This window comes from Necator americanus, chromosome X, assembly GCF_031761385.1.
Source record: "Necator americanus strain Aroian chromosome X, whole genome shotgun sequence".
Classification (NCBI taxonomy): domain Eukaryota; kingdom Metazoa; phylum Nematoda; class Chromadorea; order Rhabditida; family Ancylostomatidae; genus Necator; species Necator americanus.
This window is the reverse complement of record NC_087376.1, coordinates 20,554,660-20,579,372: the sequence shown is the minus strand read 5'-3', so window position 1 is coordinate 20,579,372 and position 24,713 is coordinate 20,554,660. Positions and strand designations below refer to the sequence as shown.

The following is a 24,713-nucleotide window of genomic DNA, read 5'->3' as shown; positions in this document are numbered from 1 at the left end:
TTGAGAAGGAAATAAACACAAAATGTACAATCACTCCGAAAAAAAAAAACACTGCCTGCCTTAACGAGGTGCTTCCAATCCAGCACAATTACATGCAATTACAATTACAGCTCATCACATCTACCGACTGTCGATTAGACACTGCCACAAATGCAAAAGTAACCAAAAGCGCATCCTAAGCTCATCTTAACCATCACCTGTAGAAGCGACACAGATTTTGTGCTCGGTATCCTTTAAGTGGCAATCTTCTCGAGGATTCTGTCTATGTTTCTAGTTGCTGGGCTTTAACCTCAACAGATTCCTGGAACACTGTGTATGTTTGTGTATCACTGTGTGCGTCTGCGTATCTGCATGTGTGGGTTTGCGTATGTGCGTCAGTGTATGTATATGTGTATATATGCGTATGTTTAGGTGCATATGTGTGCCTCTGCAACGGATTACCGCGTCAGTAGTGGCGTGGAGGTGATTCTGGGCGTCGAAATGCGACACGCAGAGAAATAGGTCTCCTGCAGGTCCTTCCGAGCTCTGAAAAGGAGTTCGACTCCTCCGGCTCCTCGAAACCGGAATATCACCTAAGAGTAAACCACTGCAAAGAAAGTCTAAAAGTCTAGAAGAAAAAAGCTAAGAAAAAGAGAATAGCTCAGTAACTTGCACACTGGGCCCAGCCGTCTCAGACATCGGACGCACATGCTGCTCAGGACGACTTTGATTCTGGACCAAGTCGACACACGCACCACTCGCCATGGAGACTGTCTCAGACTGTGCACTTAAAACGCGAGAACAGTCTCCATAGACGATAACTTGCATGTCCTTCTTGGAGCAATAGATATAGCAGCAGACATATGCACTAATCGCCATGGAGACTCTCGGATTTTGTCCTTAAAACGAGAGAACAGTATCTACAGACGCTGACCCAGATTCCCTTCCCTAGCTTCAGAGCGTATCAAATTCCAAGTGATGATTTAAGAGACCAATAGCAGAGAGAGAGAGAGAGCGACTTACGACAGATGAATGACATTTATTGTACATTCGTCATTCGTGGAAAGAAGGTTCCGTTGTGGAATGTAGGCAGAGTTTTGTTGTGCACATATCTGTCGTCCATCTTGTCAACTTTAACGAGAACTTGTCACTTCGTCTGGCCATTCTTCGCCTCCGTGCTCTGCGCCAAAAACCGGAAAACGGTAAAGAGGGTCCTCTTCTCGGCGACGCCTTTGAGATGTTAGGGGTCCAGTGGATATGCTGGGGTATACGCGAATATATCTCGACGAGGTCACGCTCCGGTCGTTCACGGAGGCGCAGAAAACCGTCTTAGATGCTCTTCTGGCCGCAGAGGCGCAAAGAATTCCACACTTATAAGGAAACATGTGTGAGTTGTCGAAATTACTGAATAAATTGAAAAGAATGTAGTTAAAAGTACCTATCATTTTGTGTGAATTTGTAAAAAGAGAACGGGAGCGAATTTTGTCTATATTTTGCCTTCAGCAAGTCTGGAAATATTATCAGATTAACTCTTATTCACATAAGAGGTGAGAGATACAGAGGATCCATCTGTCTGGAAATAAATTAGGCTTGAAAAAAGCTTGGAACTTGCAGGATAACGATAATCCTCATTCCCGTTACTTTTGAAAGTGAGCAGAGTCGGGTATTTAGGTAGGAATGAAGGCAAATCTCTTACTCACACCTCGCTAATTGCTCTGCCGAGGCATGATTAGGGCACGTTCGAAAATCCGGCGGGACCCTCTTTACACGCACTCCCAAAAACTTATCAGCATCATCAACTGCTACTCACCAACATCAACAGCTGATGAATCCGAATTGGACGCGTTTTATGACGAGCTGGAGGAATTGGTTCACAACGGGAATTCCTTCTACAAATTCGCTGTCGGGGACTTCAACGCAAAACTAGGAAAGGGTACAGAAGAGGAATACAAGATAGGAAGATTTGGATTAGGGACAGAAATGAAAATGGCAATGGTCTCGCCGAGTTGTTGTCCGCTTCATGAAGAAAGATCATCGTTGATGGACATGGGAGGTCGCTCAATGGCGCGACACGTGCGGATATCGACCACATACTCACCAACCGGAGGTGGTGTCTACTTGACGTCTCGGTAGTAACATCTTTTTGTCGCGGTTCTGATCACCGTCTCCTTCGTGCGAAAACACGACTTAGCTACACAGAAAGAACATCTGCTATCGGCAACGAAGGAGAAAAGAAGTCGTCCACGACGACTGTGTACTCGAGGACTGCTCGTCCCAAGGTAACTGGCACATCGAGGAGGGCCCAAACGTGGACTACGAGATGCTGCTCAGATGATTACGAGCCTGTACACAACGTGCCTCAAAGCCGCGCATGACAAACTTGGATCAAATTTCGAAGACCATCAAGGAATTGTTGGAAAGAAGGACTTGAACCGAATCCATCGCACAATGAGCGGTTAGTAGCGAACGCTAGCTGCAGAGAAGCGTTGCAGAAAAAACTTTCGAAAAACAGGCAGAAGAAGATTCTAGAAGCAGCACAAAGAAAAACGAGCCTAAAGAAGTGCCGAAGGGATCTTCTCGAATATAATATTCCGCTAGCGGCCTTGCTGAGAGAAGACGGGACTCGCACGTTTTCTCGTCGTGAGATGGAAATTATTACGGAGAGGTTCTACTCGAACCTTTTCCGTTCATCAACTCCTGTGTCAAGCCCGATATGTCAAGCTCCCCGAGCCCGATGTGTCAAGCCCCACTAGTGAAGATCCGCCACAGATTCTCCCTCCGGAAGTACGAGTCGCTATCAAGAGCATGGAACCTGGTACAGCCCCCGGACCTGATTTTATATCAGCAGACTTTCTTCGGACTGCTGACCATCCACTTCATGTAATCTTAGCGGCGCAAATGGCGTCCTAGCTTCAGATAGGATTACATGAAGATAGATAGGATCCCAGACCAGTGGAAGACCTCGCGAACCGTTCTTATCTATAAGAAAGGTGACCGAGAGAACCTTCGGGGACTATCGTCCGATATGGTTGCTGAGCGTCTTATACGAAGTATTCATCAAGACCATTCTCACGCGCGTATCTAGAACGCTGGTTGAAGTCTAGGGGCCACTTTCAAACCGTATCGAAGGTCATAGAGATTTGCCGGGAATCGCCTACCCTCTGTGTTAACCTTTGTCGACAATGACGAAGCATTCGACGGCATAGAAGCGAGTGCAATACTGTCAGCACTGATCGATCAAGGTGTGCACGCATCTCATGTGTGGACATTAGCTAACTGCACCGACTTATGAACCACTGCGACACTACTTTTCCACCGCCCCTCGCCATGCCTACTGGAAAGCGAATACAAGCAAACAATACTATATCTGTTGTGAAGCTGTTCACTGCACGCTTCTTGCTGTACTTCAGTTTATAATGAAATGAGTTGCTCGAAAGGAAAAGGACATATGTGTTGATGGAAAATTCCTCTAGAACGTTCGTTTTGCGGACGATATCGATCTCTTTCAGAATTATCAATGGAGCAGAGAGGATGCTCAAGGAATTAAACGAAGCAGGGAAGATAATAGAATTGCGAATAAACGTAAAGAAGACACAGTTTATGAAGAACATCAATTGCGAGGACCGAACTTGAAGGCTCCCAAATAGTGGAAGCTTCATCATACGTGCATGTCGGAAGTTCCACGAATATGGAGAACGACCCGAAGAAAGAACTGAATAGAAGGCTGAGAGCAGCGTAGATAGCATTCGCACCCGCCAGAGAAGCAACGGATCAACTGACGGACCAAGACCTTCCTGCCCATTTGTTCGACTCGACAGTTCTTCCAGCGCTCTGTTACGCAGCGGAGACGTAGGCAGACACCGCTGCCACGTCTAGGAAGCTACTCACTACCCACAAAGCTCTTGACGGATGTCTTCAGAAGTTCACAACACCCAGCCGGTCTTCGCAGCTCCGACTTAAGAGCAATGTTCCACCTTCGCGACCCAGCGGAATACATTTGAGAACAAAGGGTAGTTGGGCCGGTCACATCATGAGAAGAATCTACGATAGATGGACTAAAAGAACGCTAAAGTGGATCCCAAGAGATACTAAACGCCCTCGAGGGATGCCAACGAGATGGGTTGTTGTGTTCACTGCACGGATGGACCAGCTGAGAACTCAGCTGGATACGCTCGAGGAAATCGCCAACGTCACTCAAAAAACCTGAGCACATCTTGGATGACAATGGCGAGGGAAAGGAACGACTGTAAAAGATGTTGGGGCTAGTATGTACAGTAAAGACGGGCCACATAAGTATCTAAGTAGGTAAATGCAGACGTATATGTGGGTGTATGTGAGTATGTCATGTGTATGCATGTACGTGTATACGTCTATGTATTTGAATGCGCATGTGTGCATGTATGTATGTGTGCGGATTTATGTGGATGTATAAGCAGGGTTAAGCGTGGTGATGGGACGCGACATTCTTGAATACAACCCCTTCTTCTTCTTCAACGTTGATGCGACAATTCTCGGTTGCTATCAACTCAATATATTGGAAATTTCGTGTTTTTTGATAAACCAAAATCGAAAATTAGCCGAGGAGCAAATGGCAAATGAAATTCGGTAGCTGAAAAGCGAAGAAATACCTAGTAGAAGAATCAAGTTTGCTGAAATGCTGTTGAAATTTCGGTATTGATATTGATTTCTATTCCATTTTTATTCTAAAATCTATTAAATATTTTCACATACTGATTAAGGCATATAATACTACAAAGAAAAGAGGAGTCAGGAGCATAGGTCGAATAACAGAAGAACAATGAAAAAAAAAAAACTAACAAATTAACATTTTGTTTTGACAGTGTGAAATCGGACGGTGCAGGTTCGACACCCCGCTGATTCGAGTTTTTGCAAAAGAAATGAAAACTTGAAATCACTTCTAAATGGCGAAGAATTTATTTTTCAGCGGCTGAAAAGTGGATTTAATGGAATTTAATGACCAAAAAAGATGGGAAAAATGTCATTTTTCCCTTTCTTCTTCTCGTCAAAAATTTGGAAAAGCCGCGACGGCCTGAAATCGCGTGATGTGAACTCTGATAGTGAATATACTCGGCAACAACAATGAGTCCTTGTTCAAGATCGTACACCTTCTGAAGCGTGAACCGAAATCAGGGATTTTGGAAGTTTTCCCATTCCACAAAAGCGGAGCTGTAATAATTCACCCACATATTCGTACAGAGAGACTAAAGAAACCCTCATATGCAGAATTTCTTTTTTTTTTTCGGGCCGTCTGGTTTTCTCAAATTTTATTGGGGCATGTGCATGAACACAAAATTATATCCATTATCAAGTTCATAGATGAAAGATCTCTTGGCTATCTGTAGCTCATAACGGAGCTACAAATTGGTAATCACAGTGCACTACCAGGACGGTTGTTCTAAAGTTTGGGATTTATTTAATTGGTTTGATGAGTTTAAAGTAGGTGAAGGAAACTAAATACTTATTGTATCTAGTTTCCTTCACCTACTTTAAACTTTCTGTATTTACTGTATCTAGAAGGGTCTTGGTGAGACAGACTCGGCAGTCCTTCCAGCGCTCTGTTACGCAGCGGAGACGTGGACCACTTCAGAATAAAACAAAAATTGACCCCTCTATTTTGATACGAAAACATATGAAGGTTATGCAGTTTCTCAGTGTTGCAGCATTTTCACGCTTGAAATACAATCAGGAAAAAACGACCTGGAGTTCGCTACAGTTGCGCAAGCGGCTGCACTCGGAGCGGTGCGACTGAGTGTGGCGGAGGTCAAGCGTGTGATGAGATTTTCCCATTGGAGGTCGTTAAACGCATCACTTTACGAATCTGGGGTAGTATGAATTTCCGATGGCTAAAGACCATACGGGTCGTTGATTGCAGTAACGAGTGAGATAACGTTCATTTCTTCTTAATTGCCGCAAAAAACGGCCCGGAAGACGCGGCGCGTGCACAAGGGTGGCGCGCTCCAATCGAACTTCGAGCGTTCCGAGACGCTGGTTTTTACGACAAGTACGGAACGCTTGTCTCCGCAACCGGAAACGAACTCAATGAGAGTTGAAAAAAACACACAAACTGACGAAGTCAAAAACTAACTACGTATTACGAAAGTTGGCGTTTGAACTTCTAACAGATGTTGCTATCTTGAAAGTTGACGCAATTATCGTAATTGCATCATTTGTGGAAACTTTGTTACAGCAGCCTTCCTTGGAATCAGCTCCATCTCGGGACGTTTGTTAGCACATATTGTGCTTTATTATTAAGATACACAACTTTCAGTAACTTTAAGACACACGAATGTCAGTACCTTTCTTTCGGACTTGATTGTACGTTGCTTTTGAAAGGAGGTTATCAGAACTTACCAGCAGTGGGAGAATTAATTTCGTATCCTTGGTGAGCGATTTTTTCTATTTGCATCCGTAACAAGGCAATTTTAGCTTTGCTATCCTGGAGTAGCACAATGTTAACAGCGAAATAAAACAGTAAACTTAACAGACCTACATCAAGCATATTTTTTGAGTCTTCAAGGTATCTTCTACTAGCTGAAGTATTCGAAGACATGAACTTCTCCAAACCATCTTTCACCTTCATTTCTTTTTCGAGATCCTTCTAAACATCCCCAATATTTAATGAAGAAAGACGACAGCATACGGCACAATTAACCTTATTACTAAGTTGTGAATGAAATTCTACTTAAGTTCTCATTATACCTACATATTTATAAGCAATTAATATTCAATCCGTAAGAGCAGAAAAAGATCGGGTTTCAGTTAACAGAACACTCGATGCATAAAATTCATGATTATTAATACTTTTGGGGGCAGTGTACACATATCTGATCGTTACTTGCAAGTGGTGCTCCTGCTTTTAGTAAACAAGCAGGCACTTGAGTATACGTATTGGGAACTTGCGAGCTATATATCCTGCATTGTTATATGGCAAAATCTTCCCCTACATTGCAAACAGGTGCTGTCATTCAGCACTATGCCACAGTCCATACCCTGAAAGTTCGAATGCCTGAGGGAAACATTGAGTCTTTGGCAACAAACAAATATTAATACTTTAAAAAAAAGTGGCCACTGTACTGTCACACTGCATACGAACCAGCGTAAAAAAAACGCTTATAAGAGCGTATACTTGTTCCGGTAAACTTACCAAGCGATAAACGCCGGATCGTCGGCACATACTACCCTCTACTTCACTATGCGCAAAGTTCAGATTCAGACTAATCTTGCCGACACTTCACGGCAGTAAGAATTGGGAATTTGAATGAACACAAAAGTTGGCAAAGCGAAGCGTTCATTGAATAATATACAGGATTGTGAAATACAAAATTGTCTTTTCTGCATTAATAGTCTGTCTCTTCCATTAAGCTTTCCAGTTTCGAATGAAAAAAAAACATTGTAAGTTCGTTTAATTGACAGGCCCAGAGGAAAAGAAAAGCTACCTAAGAAACGCTTCTTACTAGTGAGAATTGAAAAAGGCTCCGAATATCTGATACACAGCACTATATCTAATATCTAAATCACCAAATCGAACAATGCTTGCTACTCCCATATTCAAGTATTCGAGTCAATCGATTCAAAGGAGAAAAATGGTCCTCTACAGGTTACCGCTTTGAAAAGCGAAGTGAATTGAGGAGCTCAGAGTAACTTCTAGGCTGTTTTGCTCTGCAAAGGGGACTGAAAACCTCACATTGGTTGTCCGTTCACCCTGGTTTTTGGTGAGGTTCTCGCTGGAATCCGAATCCACTCGCTTTTGGTCAGACCGGAGAATCAGTCATATGGAGGGCAGTGAGGAGAGTGGGAAACGGCTTCGAAGTCCAGGAAGGCTGACTGCACAGAATTCGAGTGTCGTAGATACAGATCACTCATCTCACAATAAACACCTGGTCAATCGTACATCAGCCAGGACAAAAACCGGCTTGTTTATCACGAGTGGTTTCTTCGCGATGTTTGATAAGCCGTTCCAGAACGATCCGCTCTAAGACCTTGTTCATTACACCACCAAAGATACTCTCGGTAGTTCTTGGGTTCCGTGATGAATAACTTTCTGTGGAGGGAAGTTATGACAGCGTGTTTGCACCAATCAGGTATCCTTTCTTCAATCCTTATTGAGGGGATCATCTTCTTCATCTCACGAATCACAGAAGGAGGAAGAAATCTCAGCATTTCAATGCTGATCTCATCATTGCCGCCAGACTGCATTCCTCATTTTCTGGACAACGACCAGTAGTTCCGAATCAGTAGGTCGTTCCTCGCTGACCAGGTGCTCGAGCTCAAAGACTGATGGCGCTTGTCGGTTCTGCAAGGTGTCTAGATGTTCCCTCCAAATGGCTAGGGTTGCATCCCCGACACCGACTCTAAGGACATTCTGGGAACATCTCTTTATTCTGGTGCAGTACTGTCCCAGTAGAGTGTAGGCTTTTCACGGGTTCTCGTTCAAAGTTCTTCGCTCTTGAAATCGCTCTTGAGGACATAGATGATTGTAGCGTCGTTTGCCCAACACAGACAAACTTGCGCTTTAATCTTCCCATGCAGCAGTACCAGCTCAATAAGTTCATAAGAGAGAAACCTCTAGGAAACTGGTTGCATTTGTTGAATCTGCATATTTATCTACTGGGTGGGATTTGGACGACTAAGTAGTATCGAAAACCTGGCATTAGAGAAAATCCTATCGTTTAGTGCATCAAGTAACATAAGGTTACAAGTAACATGCACAGAACGGCGGGGGATGGATGAAGTAGACAGGAAAAAACGTGGTATGTAAATGTGGCTCTAAATTACCAATATCCAAAAGGCACACAACTGCTGGAGACTGTGTTACTCGACAGGGATCAAAGAGAAAAAGACAACGGTTTTCTCTTTGACGGGGGTGGTCGATGTTAAATAAACAGATATAAAAGGATGCAAAAAAAGATGGCGTGCAGTATTTTTTTTTAAGATTTTGCTGGTAGAATTTGACAACTTTAGACTAGTTTGGGAAAATTCTAAACAAATAAAGGACATCGAGATTAGGAAACGAGAAGAGAGAAATGATGAGAAATGTGAGGGATCATCAAGACCAAGGCAAGAAAAAGAGTTTACATTATACAATGCGTACGGGACTAAGCCATGCGGCCTTGCTTTAAAGTTTAAAAAATCTCACCAAGAAAATGGAAAATATTGAGTATGAGAGAAGGAATCAAAACGAGTGAGTATCCGTATTCCAAACTCAAATGTCAATTTGAGGGCAAACCATCAAACAACAAAGTAAATAAAATGCACTATAAATAATATAATAGAAGTTGTGAAAGTAATGAAATGGAAAACAAAGTGTTTTAAATGCGTGTGGGTAAGTAAAAATTCTGATCCTCCTAAGAATTTAACTTGCTGTCATAACCATCAAATCCTTTACATTAGAAATTTCCGGATTGTTATTTTATATAAAAGAAACGGAACTAACCACAGGTAACTTCGTATTGAGTACTAAGAGGCCGTAGGAGACAAACTTCATTTCTTTCATACCTTGAATAGTGCTTCGGGACTCCTTCCTTACAATCAATCAAACATATTATGTACTCCATTGAAACGCCTATTGATGCAAGAGGGCATTGCTAGGTGAAGGCGCAAGGCGATGTGCTTTTATTGTGATGATCCAGGATCAATCCCACACAGTTGTGTGATTTTTGCATTTAGCGTTTGGGAGTTTGAAGAGCATATTTCTCATCCGACAATGACGAATTTTCTTATTATCGCTCAAAAAAGCTATTTCGTTCACGCTACCGTGCGAAAGAAAAAAGACATCTACAAACGGTATTAGCGATAAAATTAGTACAAAGTATGCTCCACAAGTTTCTGAATAGCGACGCTCAAAGTAAACTTCATACAATAAAACTTTCACAGAATTGAAGAAAGAGATTTTGTCCATATTCAAACAAATTTTGGTACTTCTAAGTTCCCTAGTTTTTTTAAACTTAACTGAGAAAAATTCTAAGTTTTTCCTCAAATTTTCGCGTTTTCTTTCAGCTAGCTTTTGAGAGAATCAGAACAGCTAGAGATCAAACTTTGCAGTCAAGGGTATTCCTTGAGGCTCTGTCAAAATATGGCAACGAATTCTTCAACCGCGGTACCGCAACCTCGCAACGAGAAAATGTGCGAAACTTCCGATTTTCGGCTGCGCGTCAAAATCTGTATGACTTCGATCAAAGTCCAATAATTGAACTCAGGATCCACAAAAACGAATTCGGTTTGAGGAATGTTGTATAGGAAAATTTTTTCACAGTTGATTTTCAATTTCAATGGTTCCAAGTGGTTCCCATAGTTCCAAATAGTTGAAATTTTTGCTAAAATTCTCAACTTTTTCACAAATAACTTACAAAAAATAGATGGTCCCTAAAAAAGACATTTTAACCGTTTTCTAGCGCAAATCTGCCTTTCAAAAAGTCAACACACTTGTCCTTCTTCATCTCTACTTGGGGAACGGTAGGGGGCGGGTGCCCGCAGTCGGATAAGTGCCTGCAGAAGAAGCTGTCGGCACACCAGAGAAGGCATATCTTAGGCTAACTGTGATCACTAAACCACACCCATCCATCTTCACGTCACTGAGATCATGTGCGGTATTTGTATTGGGAATAATGTGATAGAGTTGAGTTCCAGAAAGCTTTACGAGTTCAAGCTCAACTCGTTCATGAAGAATCGCAGGCAACCGTTTTAGACACTCTTCTGACCGTACCGACGCAAAAAAAAACTACATAGTTATAAGGAAATATGTAGAGAAGAATAGTGTAAGATGTCGAAATTGCCGAATAAATTAAAGAACAATGTAATTGAATGCGCATATTACTTTGTGTGGTGTTCTAATAAGAGGACAGGAGCAAGTTTTGTCTAGATCTTACTTTTAGGGAGTCCTATCAAATGAACTCTTTTTCTTCCAATAGATGAGAAATACAGAACGTCTCTATCTAGAAAAAAAATTGGGCTGGAAAAAGTTTTGACTTACACGATAACGATAATCCTCATTCCCGATACTTTTGAAAGCTGGAATGTTCATATTTCACGCAAATGGCTCACGCTTCTGGCAGTGTTACAAATTTGCAATCACATCACACTAAATTCCATTGGATGTGTCTGATTCCCCAAAACAACTTAGTAACTCGTGAATTATATCCTAGCCGGTGATACAACGATTAGCGACAGGTGAGCAGAGTCAGCTACTTAGGTAGCAACTAAAGGGAATCTCTTTATGATACGCACCATTACTAATTGCTCTGCTGAGGCGTGATCGGGGCATGCTCGAAAATCCGTCGGGATCCTCTTTACACGCACCCTTTCTTCTTCCGTCCATTATTCATGTTTACTTCAACCTACCAAGATCTGCCAGTCCAGCAGTAATTTCCAATCAGGGACTGTGATAATCGCTAAAATGACAGGAATGAAAATTAGTAGGAAAAATATCTAAATAACAACTATATGCGGTGAACAATGCTACTGGAGAGTTGCAGAAAAATTGCTGGTCAAATGTTCTTGCCAGTAATTTCGGTTTTGCAGAAAACACGATCTCGGCGGTGATCGAACTATTAGTTTTTGTGATCATTATGGATGAGTAAAAATGTGTGTAGGAGGTAGAAAGCAGTGAGAAAGTGCTTTTAAAATGCGTTCTGGGACGGTATTAGTTGCTTTTTCAACTATGCGAAAATGGAGAAATTCCGACAGGGAACGACTCTCAACCGTTCGTTTCCATTGTCGAATAGTAAAATTGTGCGCAATTAGTGGGAAAATGGTTTTGAAATGTTTTATTCCCTGCTGTTTTCTTCTGTTTTGCAAAAATAATGACTCCGATGGGGATCGAATTCTCGACAGTTTGTTATCACTGTCAGAAGAAGAATTGTGTCGTCGAATGCACGTTGAGAGCTTCTTCACCTTTTCAACATATATGTGCACATATGTACTGAACACCCTTTAACCTCCCTTCAGTAAGCTATCAGTGGCATCTGTAGTATTATCTATTATTATTTTGCTTGTGGCATTTCATATTAATATCCATTATAGTACTATTAATTAACGTTTGCTTGTTCGCTTATATTATTTTGATTTATTTATTAGGCTTCCAATTTGCTTCTTTAATGATATTTATTATAACTAATTTTCACTGCTGTATGAACGGCTGTACTAGTACGAATGAGGCGAAGAGGTTGATCTCTGGAGGGCCCTCCATGGGGACCGTGGAGGGCCGTTTTCCGGAGTGTTTTTTTTTTCAACTACACAATTGTGCATGGTATCAGGGGTGTTGTATCACGTGCAGGTCGTATGCTGACATGTATATAGGGGGGAACGAGAAGCTGGCTGTGTATTGGGTATACCCCCACTCGGAGCATACCCAAGAATACCTCACGAAAATCCAAAGGAAAAGTTGTCACAATTGTCCTTTCTAGTCCGAGATCACAGCAAGCATAACAATAAAGGCATTTTAGATAATTGTCAAAGTTCCAAAAATGAACAGAAAGGATGAGTGTTTTGCGCTCACAAATATTTAAGAACAGTCAATCATGAGCACAGCATTTCTTTATTTCCTCCACTTTCTAAGCCTTTCTTTTTGCATAGGAAGTCAAATAAAGCTGGCTCCAACACTTAAGATAGCACGAAGAAGGCGCCGCAGGCATGCCTTGTACCTTACGCAAGTCTCGAAGATAGAGGTGTTTGTTCCCAAGTCTTACGGGGAACGGTAAAGAGGGTCCCAGCGGATTCTCCGCGAATACCTCAGAGACATTACGTATCCACTGGATAAGTCGCTGGATACGCGACCATACCTCGATGATGTAGCGCTCCAGTCGTTCATAGAGACTCAGACAACCGTCTCAGATGCTTTTCTGGCCATAGAGGTGCAAAAGACCACACAGTTATAAGGAAACATGTAAAGAAGAATGCTGTCAGTTGTCGAATAAATTAAGAAGAATGTAGTTAAAAGTACATATCATTTCGTGTATGTTTTGAAGTAAGAGGACAGGAGTGGATTTTGTCTAGATTTTACCCTCAAGAAGTCTAGAAATCTTATCACATTAACTCTTTCTCATATAAGAGGTCGGAGATACAGAGAGTCCATCTGTCCGGGAATAAATTAGGGTACAAAAAAAAACGTGGGACCTGCAGGATAACGAAAGTCCTCACTCCCATTACGTTTGAAAGTTGGAATGTTCCGTTTTTAACGAAATTTTTCATACTTAATTTGGAACTATTAGATGCACCTTTCTCTCTTATTTTACGTGAGGATTTCTCTTTCTTCTGGTATGGTTACAGCGTTGAGATCACCTCATACCACAAAATTCCAGTGGATGTTTCTAATTCTCCACAACAATTTTGTAGCTTGTGAATAATAACCGAGTCGGTGACGCAGAGTATGATGTTTATCTGTAACCACACAGATAAACATCATACTCTGCGTCACCGGCTCGGTCAGGTATTTAGCTGGTAACGAAGGAAAATCTCTTTCTCGCATCACTGGTAATTGCTCTAGCGAGGCATGATCAGAGCATGCTCGAAAATGTGCCGGGACCCTCTTTACACGCACCCAAGTCTTACACCTAACCGGTTATACTGATTTTATGCATAGAATATACAGAAATGAACTGTAGAAAGTAGAAAGGAGCTTACTGAAATGTATGAAATTTTATTCAATGAAAAAGCAAGTACAAACAACTATTAAGATATATAACTTGCCTCTATATAAATGTTATATACGTGAGAATTTGCCAAATTATCTGAATAATTTTTCAGTTTAACGGGACAACTGGCTGCTTGACTGAAAATGTTTGAAAGTCATTCTATTCTAGAATTTTAGCACTCAACCAACCATAAGTGTGAACTTGTGGTGTGTTTCTCAGATGAGGTCAATGTAAGCATGATAATAGCATATCACCTCGCACTTTTTATGCTTATATCTTCGAGTTGGATGAAAATATTTATTTCCTATCTGTATTCCACGTTAACCAACAATATACGCTCAATCTGCCATTTTTGTATTTCACAATCTGCTGTGTTGATTTGCTTTTCACTCCTATCTTTTTGTTCCTTTCCCAATTCCCAGGCTTCACTACTCTGTCGCGACGCGAATGTCGCTAGTTAGTTCGAGGACGACAGAAGGGCATAATTCAGGTGATCACAGCCTGTCGTGGAAGCTCCCTGAAACTACCAGCAGAGGTGATAGCGGGGCGTTCTGGTGGCTGCCGCGGCCCGCGAGAATCGTCGGTGGCATCGTTGCAGGCAAAAACGAACATTGGATCGAAGGGGAAGCGTGCTACCCTCGAAAAAGGCGCGGAAAAGGTAGTGAGCAACCACCGCTGATACCACCAATGGGTCACGAAGGAAGATTGAGACAGCATGTAATGAAGAAACAGAAAAAGGAAATACAGTCTACGAGAGAAAATCCTCTCGAATACCACCTCCTCCTTCTCCAATGTTGCTGCGACAGTTCTTCGTTACTACCAACATATTAGGAATTTCTCTGTGTTGTGTTTCGAAAACACAACGACTAGAATTAGCCAAAGAACGAATAACGAATGTGAAATTCGTTAGCTGACAGAAGCGAAGAAACAGCAAGAAGTAGAAGAGTCAAATTTGGTGAAATGTTGTTGAACTATTGGTGTTACAATATTTGCACGTTCTAAAATCTATGCCATATCTCTAAACATTGACTGAAGCACATACTACAACAACAAAGAGAAAAGTGAGGTGCATGTGTCGACTTACAGAGGAACGAAAAAGAAAAACGAAAACATCAACATTTTGTTCTGACAATGTGATAATGGGACCACGCAGATTCAACACCTAGCTGAGCTATGTTTTCGCTGAAATGAAGAAACTTGAAACTATTCATAAAACGTGAATTTAATCGAATTCAATGATAAAAAAGTTCAGATTGTTTGCACACTGCTAGCTAAGGAAGATTTCAAATAACTTCGAGATAAGAGCATGTAAAGACAAAAATTCGGTAGGTTTTCATGGAAGAGTTGTTCTACAAAGTAGTAATACCGCTTACCGGAAACCCAAGTTTTTTTTGCAATTCAGATTGGACGAAATTCAAAATTTTTTGAGTTTTTTTTTTGGATTTTCCCGTCTAACTTTATAAACTTTATAGAACCAGACGATTCCGGAAAGGAAAAATTCTGCACAGAGTTTCTCTAAATCCTTGGTACGAATCTAGCAATGATTTTTTGGAAGTCTGTTCCTTTTCCTTGAGATGGGAAATCTTGCTAAATTCATGATTTTTGCTCGAGCGCCGAAAAGTATCTGATCATGAATAAAATTTGGTAGGTCGGAGTAATGTAATGCTAAGCAAATCGTTTTCCGGGATGTTGTAATCGAAAATTTTGAGACACGCACGGAACATGCATCCATGCTACTGTGTCTTTGTTGTCAACATGTTACTGTGCTACCCCTGCAAATTGAAATAATGTAATATGTGTAATAATTTAGTATTATTTAATATATTTTTAAATATATGGGATTATTTAATACTACAAATATTTTGTTCTGATTATTATGCTATGCTCCATTCACTACTGCCCACCGCCCACTCTCTTACGACCCCCATGGAAATGTCCCATCACAAGCTTACCCCTGCCTTCGAAATACTGAGATAGAAGCTTAACAAAGGAATACGCCAAACACCGAAATAAAGAGTGAAGCCCTCAACTGTCGAAAAAAAAACTGTTGTGTGCGAAAAAGAAAATGACATGGGAATCGTATATGTAGAAGAGTAGAAAGATGGTAGATGTGACAACGCAGGTCGATAATGATCCAAACATTTCCTCTATAATATCTAATCGATATCAGCTTATAAGTGCGAATCTGGGAGGCCAACCCGCGCTTCTCTCGAGGAGGCAATCCTCTCAGCGGTTGTGCGGGTGCGGCTGGCATTCCAGCATGTCAGCACAAAAGTCTGTATCCAAACAGGATTGATTTTTGATTTGATTTGACTGGCGTTGGACGACCAACCCAGCACACCAGATGCCAGACCCTGCAACACTGTCTGCGCGATGTGAGTGGAGCACGGCTAGGAAATGAGATTAGGACAACGACGTTGAAGAAACAGATTTGCCACTTCTAGGCACCTCAAACTTTGATTTGTTCACAATGATAGCACTTTATCGACGAGCCGAACATTATTTCACTTCTAGTACCTCTACATCACCTCTAGTATGGAGTTACCCTCCTTTCTTTTCGCCACTTTTGTTGTAATGGACCTTGCTGGCCTCCTGAACGTACTAGTGGCAGCTAATAACTCATTGTTCTGTGGCCTTCTTCAACGGCGGTATGCTTTGCAGTGAACCTCATTGTGAACTATCAATAACCACTTGGTCGATGAGCCACCAGACCTCGCCGCCCGTGCCGTTGTGAACTCTGCCGGCAGCTTAACTGGTGGAGTGGCAATCGTAATTAAAAAGCGCGCATCGCTACAGACAAAACAAAGGAGGCCAGCCAATTATCGCAGATACCTCTTGCCCCGCACCCTAAACAACGTAGTCTAGTTGATGAAGAAAGTCGCAACAAACAGCACTGGGCAACCCAATGAATAGTGCACTGGACTCAGGTGCGGACGCCCTTTGGTCTGGGGTCTTCGTGACGTCGCACTTTTTTACGTTTGGCGAAGGAATTCTTATCACTTGAACTGCACCCCATGAGCTCGACCTTTTTCACGTAAGGAGGATCCGGGTCCTCCTCATCGCATTTAGAATTGAAATATGTTCGCAAGCTTCACATACCTGCTACTACATAGTAATGCACCAAACTACTCTAGGCTTTGCTTATCTCCTTCAAACATTGCATCGTAAAAATAGAGAAATCAGGTTCTTTCGTGTGGTTATGACTGTGCATAGCTTTCTAGTTAGGAAAGTTAGAAAATAGTCTGATAGTCAGGAAAGCAGGAAGTCCTGCCTCTGGCTAATGTTTATCGGTTACCCACTCTTCCAGATCAAACATCCCGGATTCCGAAGAAGAATAGCTATGTTTTTATAACCAAAATTAGCTAAAGATTGAAACTTCTTCGCGATTCAAATAAATGGAGAGATAGGCCTAAAAGACCCAACATTAAACCTGTCTCCGCAACAATAATGTTCTGCTCTTCCATAAATAATACTTGCTCATGTGAGCAAACTGTGGGGACAACTGGTCCATAATGCCACAGTACTCTCAAGTTAGCTAAATAGTATCGAGCTCTTACTTTGATCATAGTGATCATCATGTGGGACACGCGCGTTAGAGGCATCACCCCACGAATCTGAGGTGGTACGGATTTCAGGTGGAGTATTCGTATACGGGATCGTAGAAAAGGAGAAGAGGGTGATTCCGTCCACTTCTTCCTAACTGCCGTAAAAAAACGGCCCGGAAGATACAGCTTCGAGAGTTCCGGCGTGCTATTTTCTACGAGTTCGATTGGAGCGCGCCAGCCGTGTGCACACGTCGCATCTTCCGGGCCGTTTTTTCCGCCAATTAGCAAGAAATGGACGGAATCACCCACCTCTCAATAATCCCGTATACGAAAACACCTGAAATCCGTACCGCCTCAGATTCGTGGGGTGATGCCTTCAAGGGACGCCGGTAAAATATGTACATGTCTCATAGGTGGTTTGTATTCAGTATTCGTTTTAAACGTCGATCGCTCAAAACATAAACGTCGTTTAAGCATTCTTAGTCTTGGGAAAAAGATTTCACCAAAGCAAGTTTGATATGGAAATTTTTAAAAAAATTGCACCTGAAGAGCAGACAGCCTTGCATTCTCCAGTATTTGATTACTGCTTCCAGCGACATCGACTTCGTTCGGTAAGTCGAGTGTAGCCCCAGTAACTCCCACAACAGCATCATCGCCTCGTGATTCTTCATCATCTATAAACGATCACAACAATAAGAGTGCAACACTCCTCGGTCACACGTAGAAACCGAATAGAAGTGAGACTACAAAAAGCCGAACCATATGCAAGTGTGGTGGTCGATTACTTTCTACTTACCCATCAATGTTTGAGGCATCGACAAAACGATTTCAGATGAGTACAGGGAAGAGAGAGTGACGCAGGACTCTGCCACTGCATCATCTACGCCACCCAAAATCTCTTCGCTCCTGCTTGTTCTAACCATATGATCCCTTTGAAAAATGTTGGCAGTATAGGCGCAACCTACCGCAACGGCTTTTTCCTTTTCTGTTTAATACCTCCAAAGCGAAGGTGTTTCCGCAAATACTCACTGCATACGACCAACAGACGACACTGATAACGCACAACAACACTTAGTTACCAACTAATACATGTTATTTCAACTAAGCTATCTTTCTACAATTCGACTAATTTAACACCAACAGAAGATCACGCACCGCGACCACATGCAACTTCTTCTGGGTTACGTCGACAACACTCAATAGAGACAGCAAGGACTAAGTCGTTTCTGGATATCTAACAACCACGACACAAAACTTGCAGTTTCGATGGAAGATGGGTGATATTATTCAATATGGTACTGGTATGAGATTAAATGAGACCGCAAATACAAGTCTGATTGCTGCCTGCTGGTGGTGGCCCTGCTTTCACTATACGCAATCAAGCACTTGACTGTACGCTTTGGGAACGTACGAACTATATAACCTGCGCAGTTAGCGCAAGATTCCCATATATTCCATAAAGGTGCTGTGGTCCAGCAAATCGCCAAAGACCATAACCTGAAAGGTCAACTGCCTGAAAGGAGCATGTAACCTCTTGCAACAACCAGTCGTTTCGTACGCTGAACTGCCGAACAATGTCGACTGAACTCCAACAAGCCGCCCTGTCTAGGCTTCTGCGATATCTCTGAGTGCCTTTTGCTGCGCTGCAGGAAACACGCATGAGAGATCGGCCGTCATCAGCATCGAAAATTACACATTATACTGCGGCGATGCTGATGAGAACAAACTAGGTGGCTGCACGATAGCTGTGAGGAACCATTACAACAACTTGGTGGAGGAATTTGGTTCAACGTCGTCTAGATGCGCCTTTACACGACTGCGGGATCGCAGAAGGCAACAAAACGCCTTCTATGATGAACTCAATGCGTTGGTGTCTAAAATACCCAGCCAGCAGGTGGTCATTGTCGGAATGGACGCAAATGCGAAGATGGGACTTGAACAACAATCCGATGTGCCAGAAACATGGTATTAACCAGCAGAAGGTAATTCGGATTAGGGTGAGCGTCTCGACATAGGTGAATAGGCGGATCTCATCATCGCTTCCACGTTCAAGAGGAATCATCCACGCCGTCAGCTCACATGGTAGGGTTCAACCCGTTTAAGGCGTGAAGAGCAGCGCAAGCGGAAGATGAGAATTCTCAAATATCAGCTTGACTACGTTCTGACGAGGTAAACTAATTACTATCCTGTTTTCCTCAGTTTCGAGATACGGTTCCAGAAGATAAACCAAGGAGTTCCTTCTCAACCGGAAATCGATAAATTCTAAAAGATGAAGATTACAGAACAAAATTTCGCTAACGTGTGTGTCTATTCATGTTTCAGCACGAACCAGGAAGCTTTGCGATGCGTATTCTTTCAAAAAGTGCATTCAACACGCAGCAAGGGAAACGCCGACGGTTCTAGGGCCGCTTTTGTTCGCTAGAGTAGAAGTTCGCTTCGTATCTAAGGAGACGAGATCCACATATAATTTTGTAGGCGCAGCCCGCAATACTGGTGATTTTGACCAGGAGAAGCGTCTGAAAAGGAAGGTACGCAGTCAGCCGCAACAAGACCGCGAAAACGAATGGATGTCGAAAGTAAAGGAGTTTGAAAAGGGGCGAGAGGACAACAATTAGCGGAAAGAATATGTTTTGCTAAAACGTTATGGCGGTAAGATGAGGTGTTCTCCAGTCTTCAACTCTGCCAAAGGACTGGGTGTTGGTGAAGCAATCTTGTCACCTTGTGAAAGTGAACCACAGATCGAGTCGGAGTTTCTGGTCTCCATACAAAAGATGAAAATGGAAAATCTGGTAGAGACGACGGAATTAGCGTAGAAATGCTGAGATGATGTGACAAAGATCATCAGCTCAATATGGATGGACGAAAGGATACCTGACGAAGGAAGATATTCGTCACGCACCCTAGGAAGTATCGAGGAATCTCTTTGCTGCGTTATGCACAAAGCTTTGAAAAAAATAATCCAGTACCGATTTATTAAACAAAGCGAAGAAACAACGATGGCTTTTGCCATGCTCCACGATGATCAAGTGTCAGCAAAGTTCGTTCGCTTGCTTGGTGACATGAATCAATGAACAACTGCTGCAGTTCGAACACCAGCCGGATGTACAACACCGCTTGAAGTGGAAAGTGGAGTGAGACAAGGGCCACTAGCAGGACCCTTCCTGTTCCACTTCGCCATCGATGACACCCTGCGAAGAACAGTCAATCACTTTTCTGTAGAGAAGAAGAAGAAGATAGTCTTATTACACTCAAGGTGCCCATTGACTAATCTCGAGTACGACGACGATGTTCTTATATTCCCGAAATCAGCACGAAATTTGAATATGTTGTCGAGCTTGTATCAGAGTTAGCTTCAATCTATTGACTATGCTGTACCTTGATAACTGCAAGCAGATGTGGGTTTCTTCGAGTTCTGTTACCAGGCTGAATGCTGAAAAACAACAGAAGCTACAAGAAAGATATTCAGCAGAGATGTGCTAATGCCTGTTCTGCATTCAACTCGTTGAGAAAGTGCTTGTGGTCGACTCCTATCACTCGTGAAGACAGGCTGTGTCTATCTACCCGCAATTCGTCTCATCATGATGTAAGGATGGGAGACTTGGGCAACACCGTCCACGGTGGTGGAGAGGCCTGACTGCACCGAAATAAAGCTGCCTAGACGGCTGCTTGGCTACTTCTGGCTTAGAGTTTGCCACAATGAAGATCTTTACGCGGAAATCGATGTGGTACACGGGCGGGCGGATACAAACTTATACGTAACAGATAATATGCATATCCTCTTCGAGCTTATGCTGAAATTTTCCATGTCTTTTTGTTTAAACATAGTACAGACCATCGGAAGTGATGAGAAAGATGTAATTTTCAACTTTTAATTTTTTTAATTTTATTTTTTTTCAATTTAAAAAAGACTGAATTTGCCGAGAGAAAATCTGCAAAGTCAGATCCACTGAAAATAGCTCGCAAAAGTTGAGTAAAACAAAATCTGCATAATATGACCAATATCTTGTCGTAAGAACCCAAAATTATGGCTAACTTTACGTTCATTTTGGACAAATGCTAAAAATTTAAAAATGGATATGTTGGAATGGATATGCTGCAGACAGACCAATGCGCTATTTTTATACTAAGACGTGATAACGAGCCTTTATCTACGATATCACGTCTGAATGGAATTATAGCTACTACAATGTGTAACAAAAAGATGGATTAACCCCTATGAAAGCCAATAATGGAAGATTTTACTATCTGAGGCTGCTAATTGATTCAGCAGCAGATTCAGCGTCTTAGAAAATCTAAGATTACACATTTTGTACAACAAAATTTCGATGCTTTTATTTATTTATTCAGACACACCAATGGTGCATAAAGAAAAGAAAAAAAAAAGAGAACAGTTGTCTGAGTCAGAACGTTGAGAAAACCTTACAACCTATCGTCAGTGGAACCTGGGACAGCCTTTTTCGTAGCGGATAACACGTCAAACTTGTTGTTCTCCTAATCCAAAAAGTGAAGAGTTATCTTATGATATCTATTATTTATTATTATTATTATTATTATTATCTATTATTATCTATTGATATTTATCTTCATACCGAGTTTTGAACAACCAACTTGGCCCAAGGCAACATGACACATTGGGATCTGTAGCGAATCCGAGGGGGGAGGGGTCTTGAGGAAGAGGGTTCACAAACTTTCGTCATTCCCAGACGAGTAACCACCACAATCTAGACAAGAACAAACCAGCAAGAAGATGCAGAAGTCAATAAGAGGAGGTTATTAAGAGATAGCAGGGGATATGACGGAAAATCAAAAAGAGATGTAGTTGCAAGACATTAGTGTCCTTGTTAGTGAATGAGTTTCAGCGACTTAGGTTTATAGGTCGGAAGGAAGCAAGGAGTGGCCACGCAGTTAGCTGAAAAAAGAATAAGCACAGGAGAAGGATTGCAAGAAAAAGAGGAACGTGAAAAATAATTAAGAGATATCACTGGTGGGAATCTATCAGTCCGTACTGTGCAAACGGCATCAGACATCTGAAAGTTGAAAAATAAATCTAGTAGAATGAGAACATCTAATAGAATAGAGAACACGCGATCAGGCATCAATATTCTAACAACGGCATAGGTCAATTTTCTCCAAACTCGTCTTGAATATTCTAGTGTTTCAAAGCCACGAGGTAAGAGCTCCAACCATCCTGTAGTTCTACAGAAAAAGTTACTGAACATCAGAACAAAGTCTCTATGTTGACTTTTTGCGTAATATAGGTTCAAACCACCAGCTCTTTCGCTAGTACGTGATCTGAAGTACCAATATTTGCGATATTTACTTACTGATGACTCGAAAACAGGTCAAGTCAGCGTATATACGTCCGTTCCTCAAGCTGTCCATACCTTTTTTGGGACGGCCGTTGTAGCTAGTCACCGTTAGGTCTAATTGTTTACAGATTTACAAGGTTTAAGCACCAATTCATCCGTACTATACTCAGCCATGTCTCCTTTACCTACATGCATAATCAAAGACTCGTCGTAGTTAATGCGCAAATCCCATTTGGAAGCATAGATGCGACAGTCGGACCCAATGCTCCGACCCCCTTCACATTAGATGGTTGGCGAAAGGACCCCCTTAACTTTTGGACGGTTGGAGGAGGAACCTCCTCACCTTTGGACGGTTGGCAAAAGAACCCCCTTCACTTCTGGACAATTAGCGAAAGGATCCTTATCACTTGAGCCTCACCCCATGAGCTAGACCCCTTTCACCTGAAGAGGGTCTGTCTCCTCCCTGTCGCACCTGTGTTTAGAAGCCCAGTCAGACATCCTAGGTAGTGATATCCGAAGTGCAGTACGTACTTCGTTGTGAATCTCATAATCATAGATGCCGTAAAATTTGGACCCTCAAAGCGAAGAAGTTATGAGCGCATTTGATAGGTCGATTGTGTAGATAAGAAGTAAGAGAGGGAGCAAGGTTCCATCTTGTGGAACTCCACTTATTCAACGGAACTTGGCTAAGTATTGGCCAACTTTGACCGACGTACTTCTCATGTTAGGAGAACAGATCATCCAGCCTAATATATGACCCCGTATTCCAAGGTAGTGGAGTTTTGCAATCACAGAGTATGATGAAAGTATAAGTACACCTCAATTTTACCACCATAATTTAGTTTTCGCGCTCCGCTCTGGGCCCAGAAGAGGCCTTATCGACATACTGTATTCGTATGATCATGTTTACTATGTTCCGTGGATATTCACTGACTGCAAAAATCGAAAGACGAAGGCCGAGATCGCACGATCCCTCGGTTTGACTCGGGTAACGGTCGCACAGATCACCAGCAAGTTCCAAACGTTTAGCACGATCGAAGAAAGTCCAAGATCAGGAAGACCTCCCCCACTGTGATGACGAATCAACTCGTGGACCTCGTCCGAAAGCGCATCGGCCGGAATCCGAAGCGCAGTATACTTCAGATGGCCCGAGAGTTGAAGGTATCGGAGTACACCATCCGAAACCATCGTGAAAACGTTCTAGGGTGTTCAAAATGTGGCTGTCTTTCCGGACAAGAGCAAGCAAGCCCACCTGATGAAATGTTGTGCCCAACACGCCTGGATGCGCTCTGCAGAGCACCTCAGGGCGGTGTTTTCTGACGAAAAACTCCTCACCGTTGAGGCCGCTTAGAATCGACAAAACCATCGTGTGCTTTCTAGGACATGCCAAGAAGCTAACACGAGAAGTACAATCGAGCGGCCCACCCGGTTCAGGTCATGGTTTAGGCGGTTGTGTGCGCCACCAGCAAGACACCGCTGGTGTTCGTCGAGCCAAATAAATTCAAGGTAAAAATCTACAAGGAATACTACCCCAAGACCATACTCGAGGACGAGCTGCTGTCTTGGGCCAATTCTCACTTTGGGACTGACCCTTGGACATATCAGCGAGACAGCGCGCCGGCCCACCTGTCCAAAATCGTTTAGCAGTGGGGCCGAGACCAGCTACTGTACTTCGTCGCTACTGACGATTGGCCGGCCTCCTCCCTGTACCTCAACCCTTTGGACTATGCCGTATGGAGTTATCTGGAGAAGAACACTTGCGCTACTCCTTATTTCAACAAGAATTCTAGCCAGAATAATAGTGGAGTCACTGAGAGACCGCTCTTCGTCGAGAATTGGAGAAAATCAACGAGGTTAGTAGAAGTCGAATCGGAGGTTAGTAGAAGTAGAAATAAACCCATGCTGTTGAGTGGTAGTCAGAGGGAACATTTCTAGCCAGAATAATAGTTTAACCCTGATCACTTTTCTCCATAACTTTCACCAGCGTTGGTAATAAGCTAATGGTACGGCAGTTGTTTAGCAAATTTGTACCTGGGAATTTTAGAATGGCTGTGACAATAGCGTTTTTCTATTGAGATGTGAGCTAGAAGAGAAAATAAAGTAGTAGCACACTCCTCGTACACGACTGGTGGGATTTCATCATGCGTTCCACTAACAAACCGTTTAAGAGATTTGAGGGATTCCTAGATATCACATAGACGGACATGTTAACAAGAAATTACTGCACTGCT

General features: G+C 42.4%; 2 protein-coding genes across 4 annotated transcripts in view; both read right to left on the bottom strand.

Moving 5' to 3' along the window:
* The window catches only part of RB195_024433 (uncharacterized protein), a gene marked incomplete at both ends in the record, with an annotated part of 113,276 nt that overhangs the window by 77,937 nt on the left and 10,626 nt on the right, over positions 1 to 24,713 (bottom strand). For 2 of the 3 annotated variants that reach the window (XM_064212207.1, XM_064212208.1), the window contains 3 exons: positions 6,352 to 6,436; positions 6,491 to 6,598; positions 17,717 to 17,847. In XM_064212207.1, the coding sequence (XP_064068087.1) occupies positions 6,352 to 6,436; positions 6,491 to 6,598; positions 17,717 to 17,847 (324 nt within the window). Of the gene's footprint in view, positions 1 to 6,351; positions 6,437 to 6,490; positions 6,599 to 17,716; positions 17,848 to 17,969; positions 18,097 to 24,713 lie in introns of those variants that run through there. The other variant, XM_064212206.1, reaches the window with a different exon arrangement.
* On the bottom strand, positions 23,392 to 23,670 carry RB195_024434 (uncharacterized protein; the record flags this gene model as incomplete). The annotated part of the gene is made up of 1 exon (XM_064212209.1): positions 23,392 to 23,670. The coding sequence occupies one exon, from the start codon at positions 23,668 to 23,670 to the stop codon at positions 23,392 to 23,394; it is 279 nt and encodes a 92-aa protein (XP_064068089.1).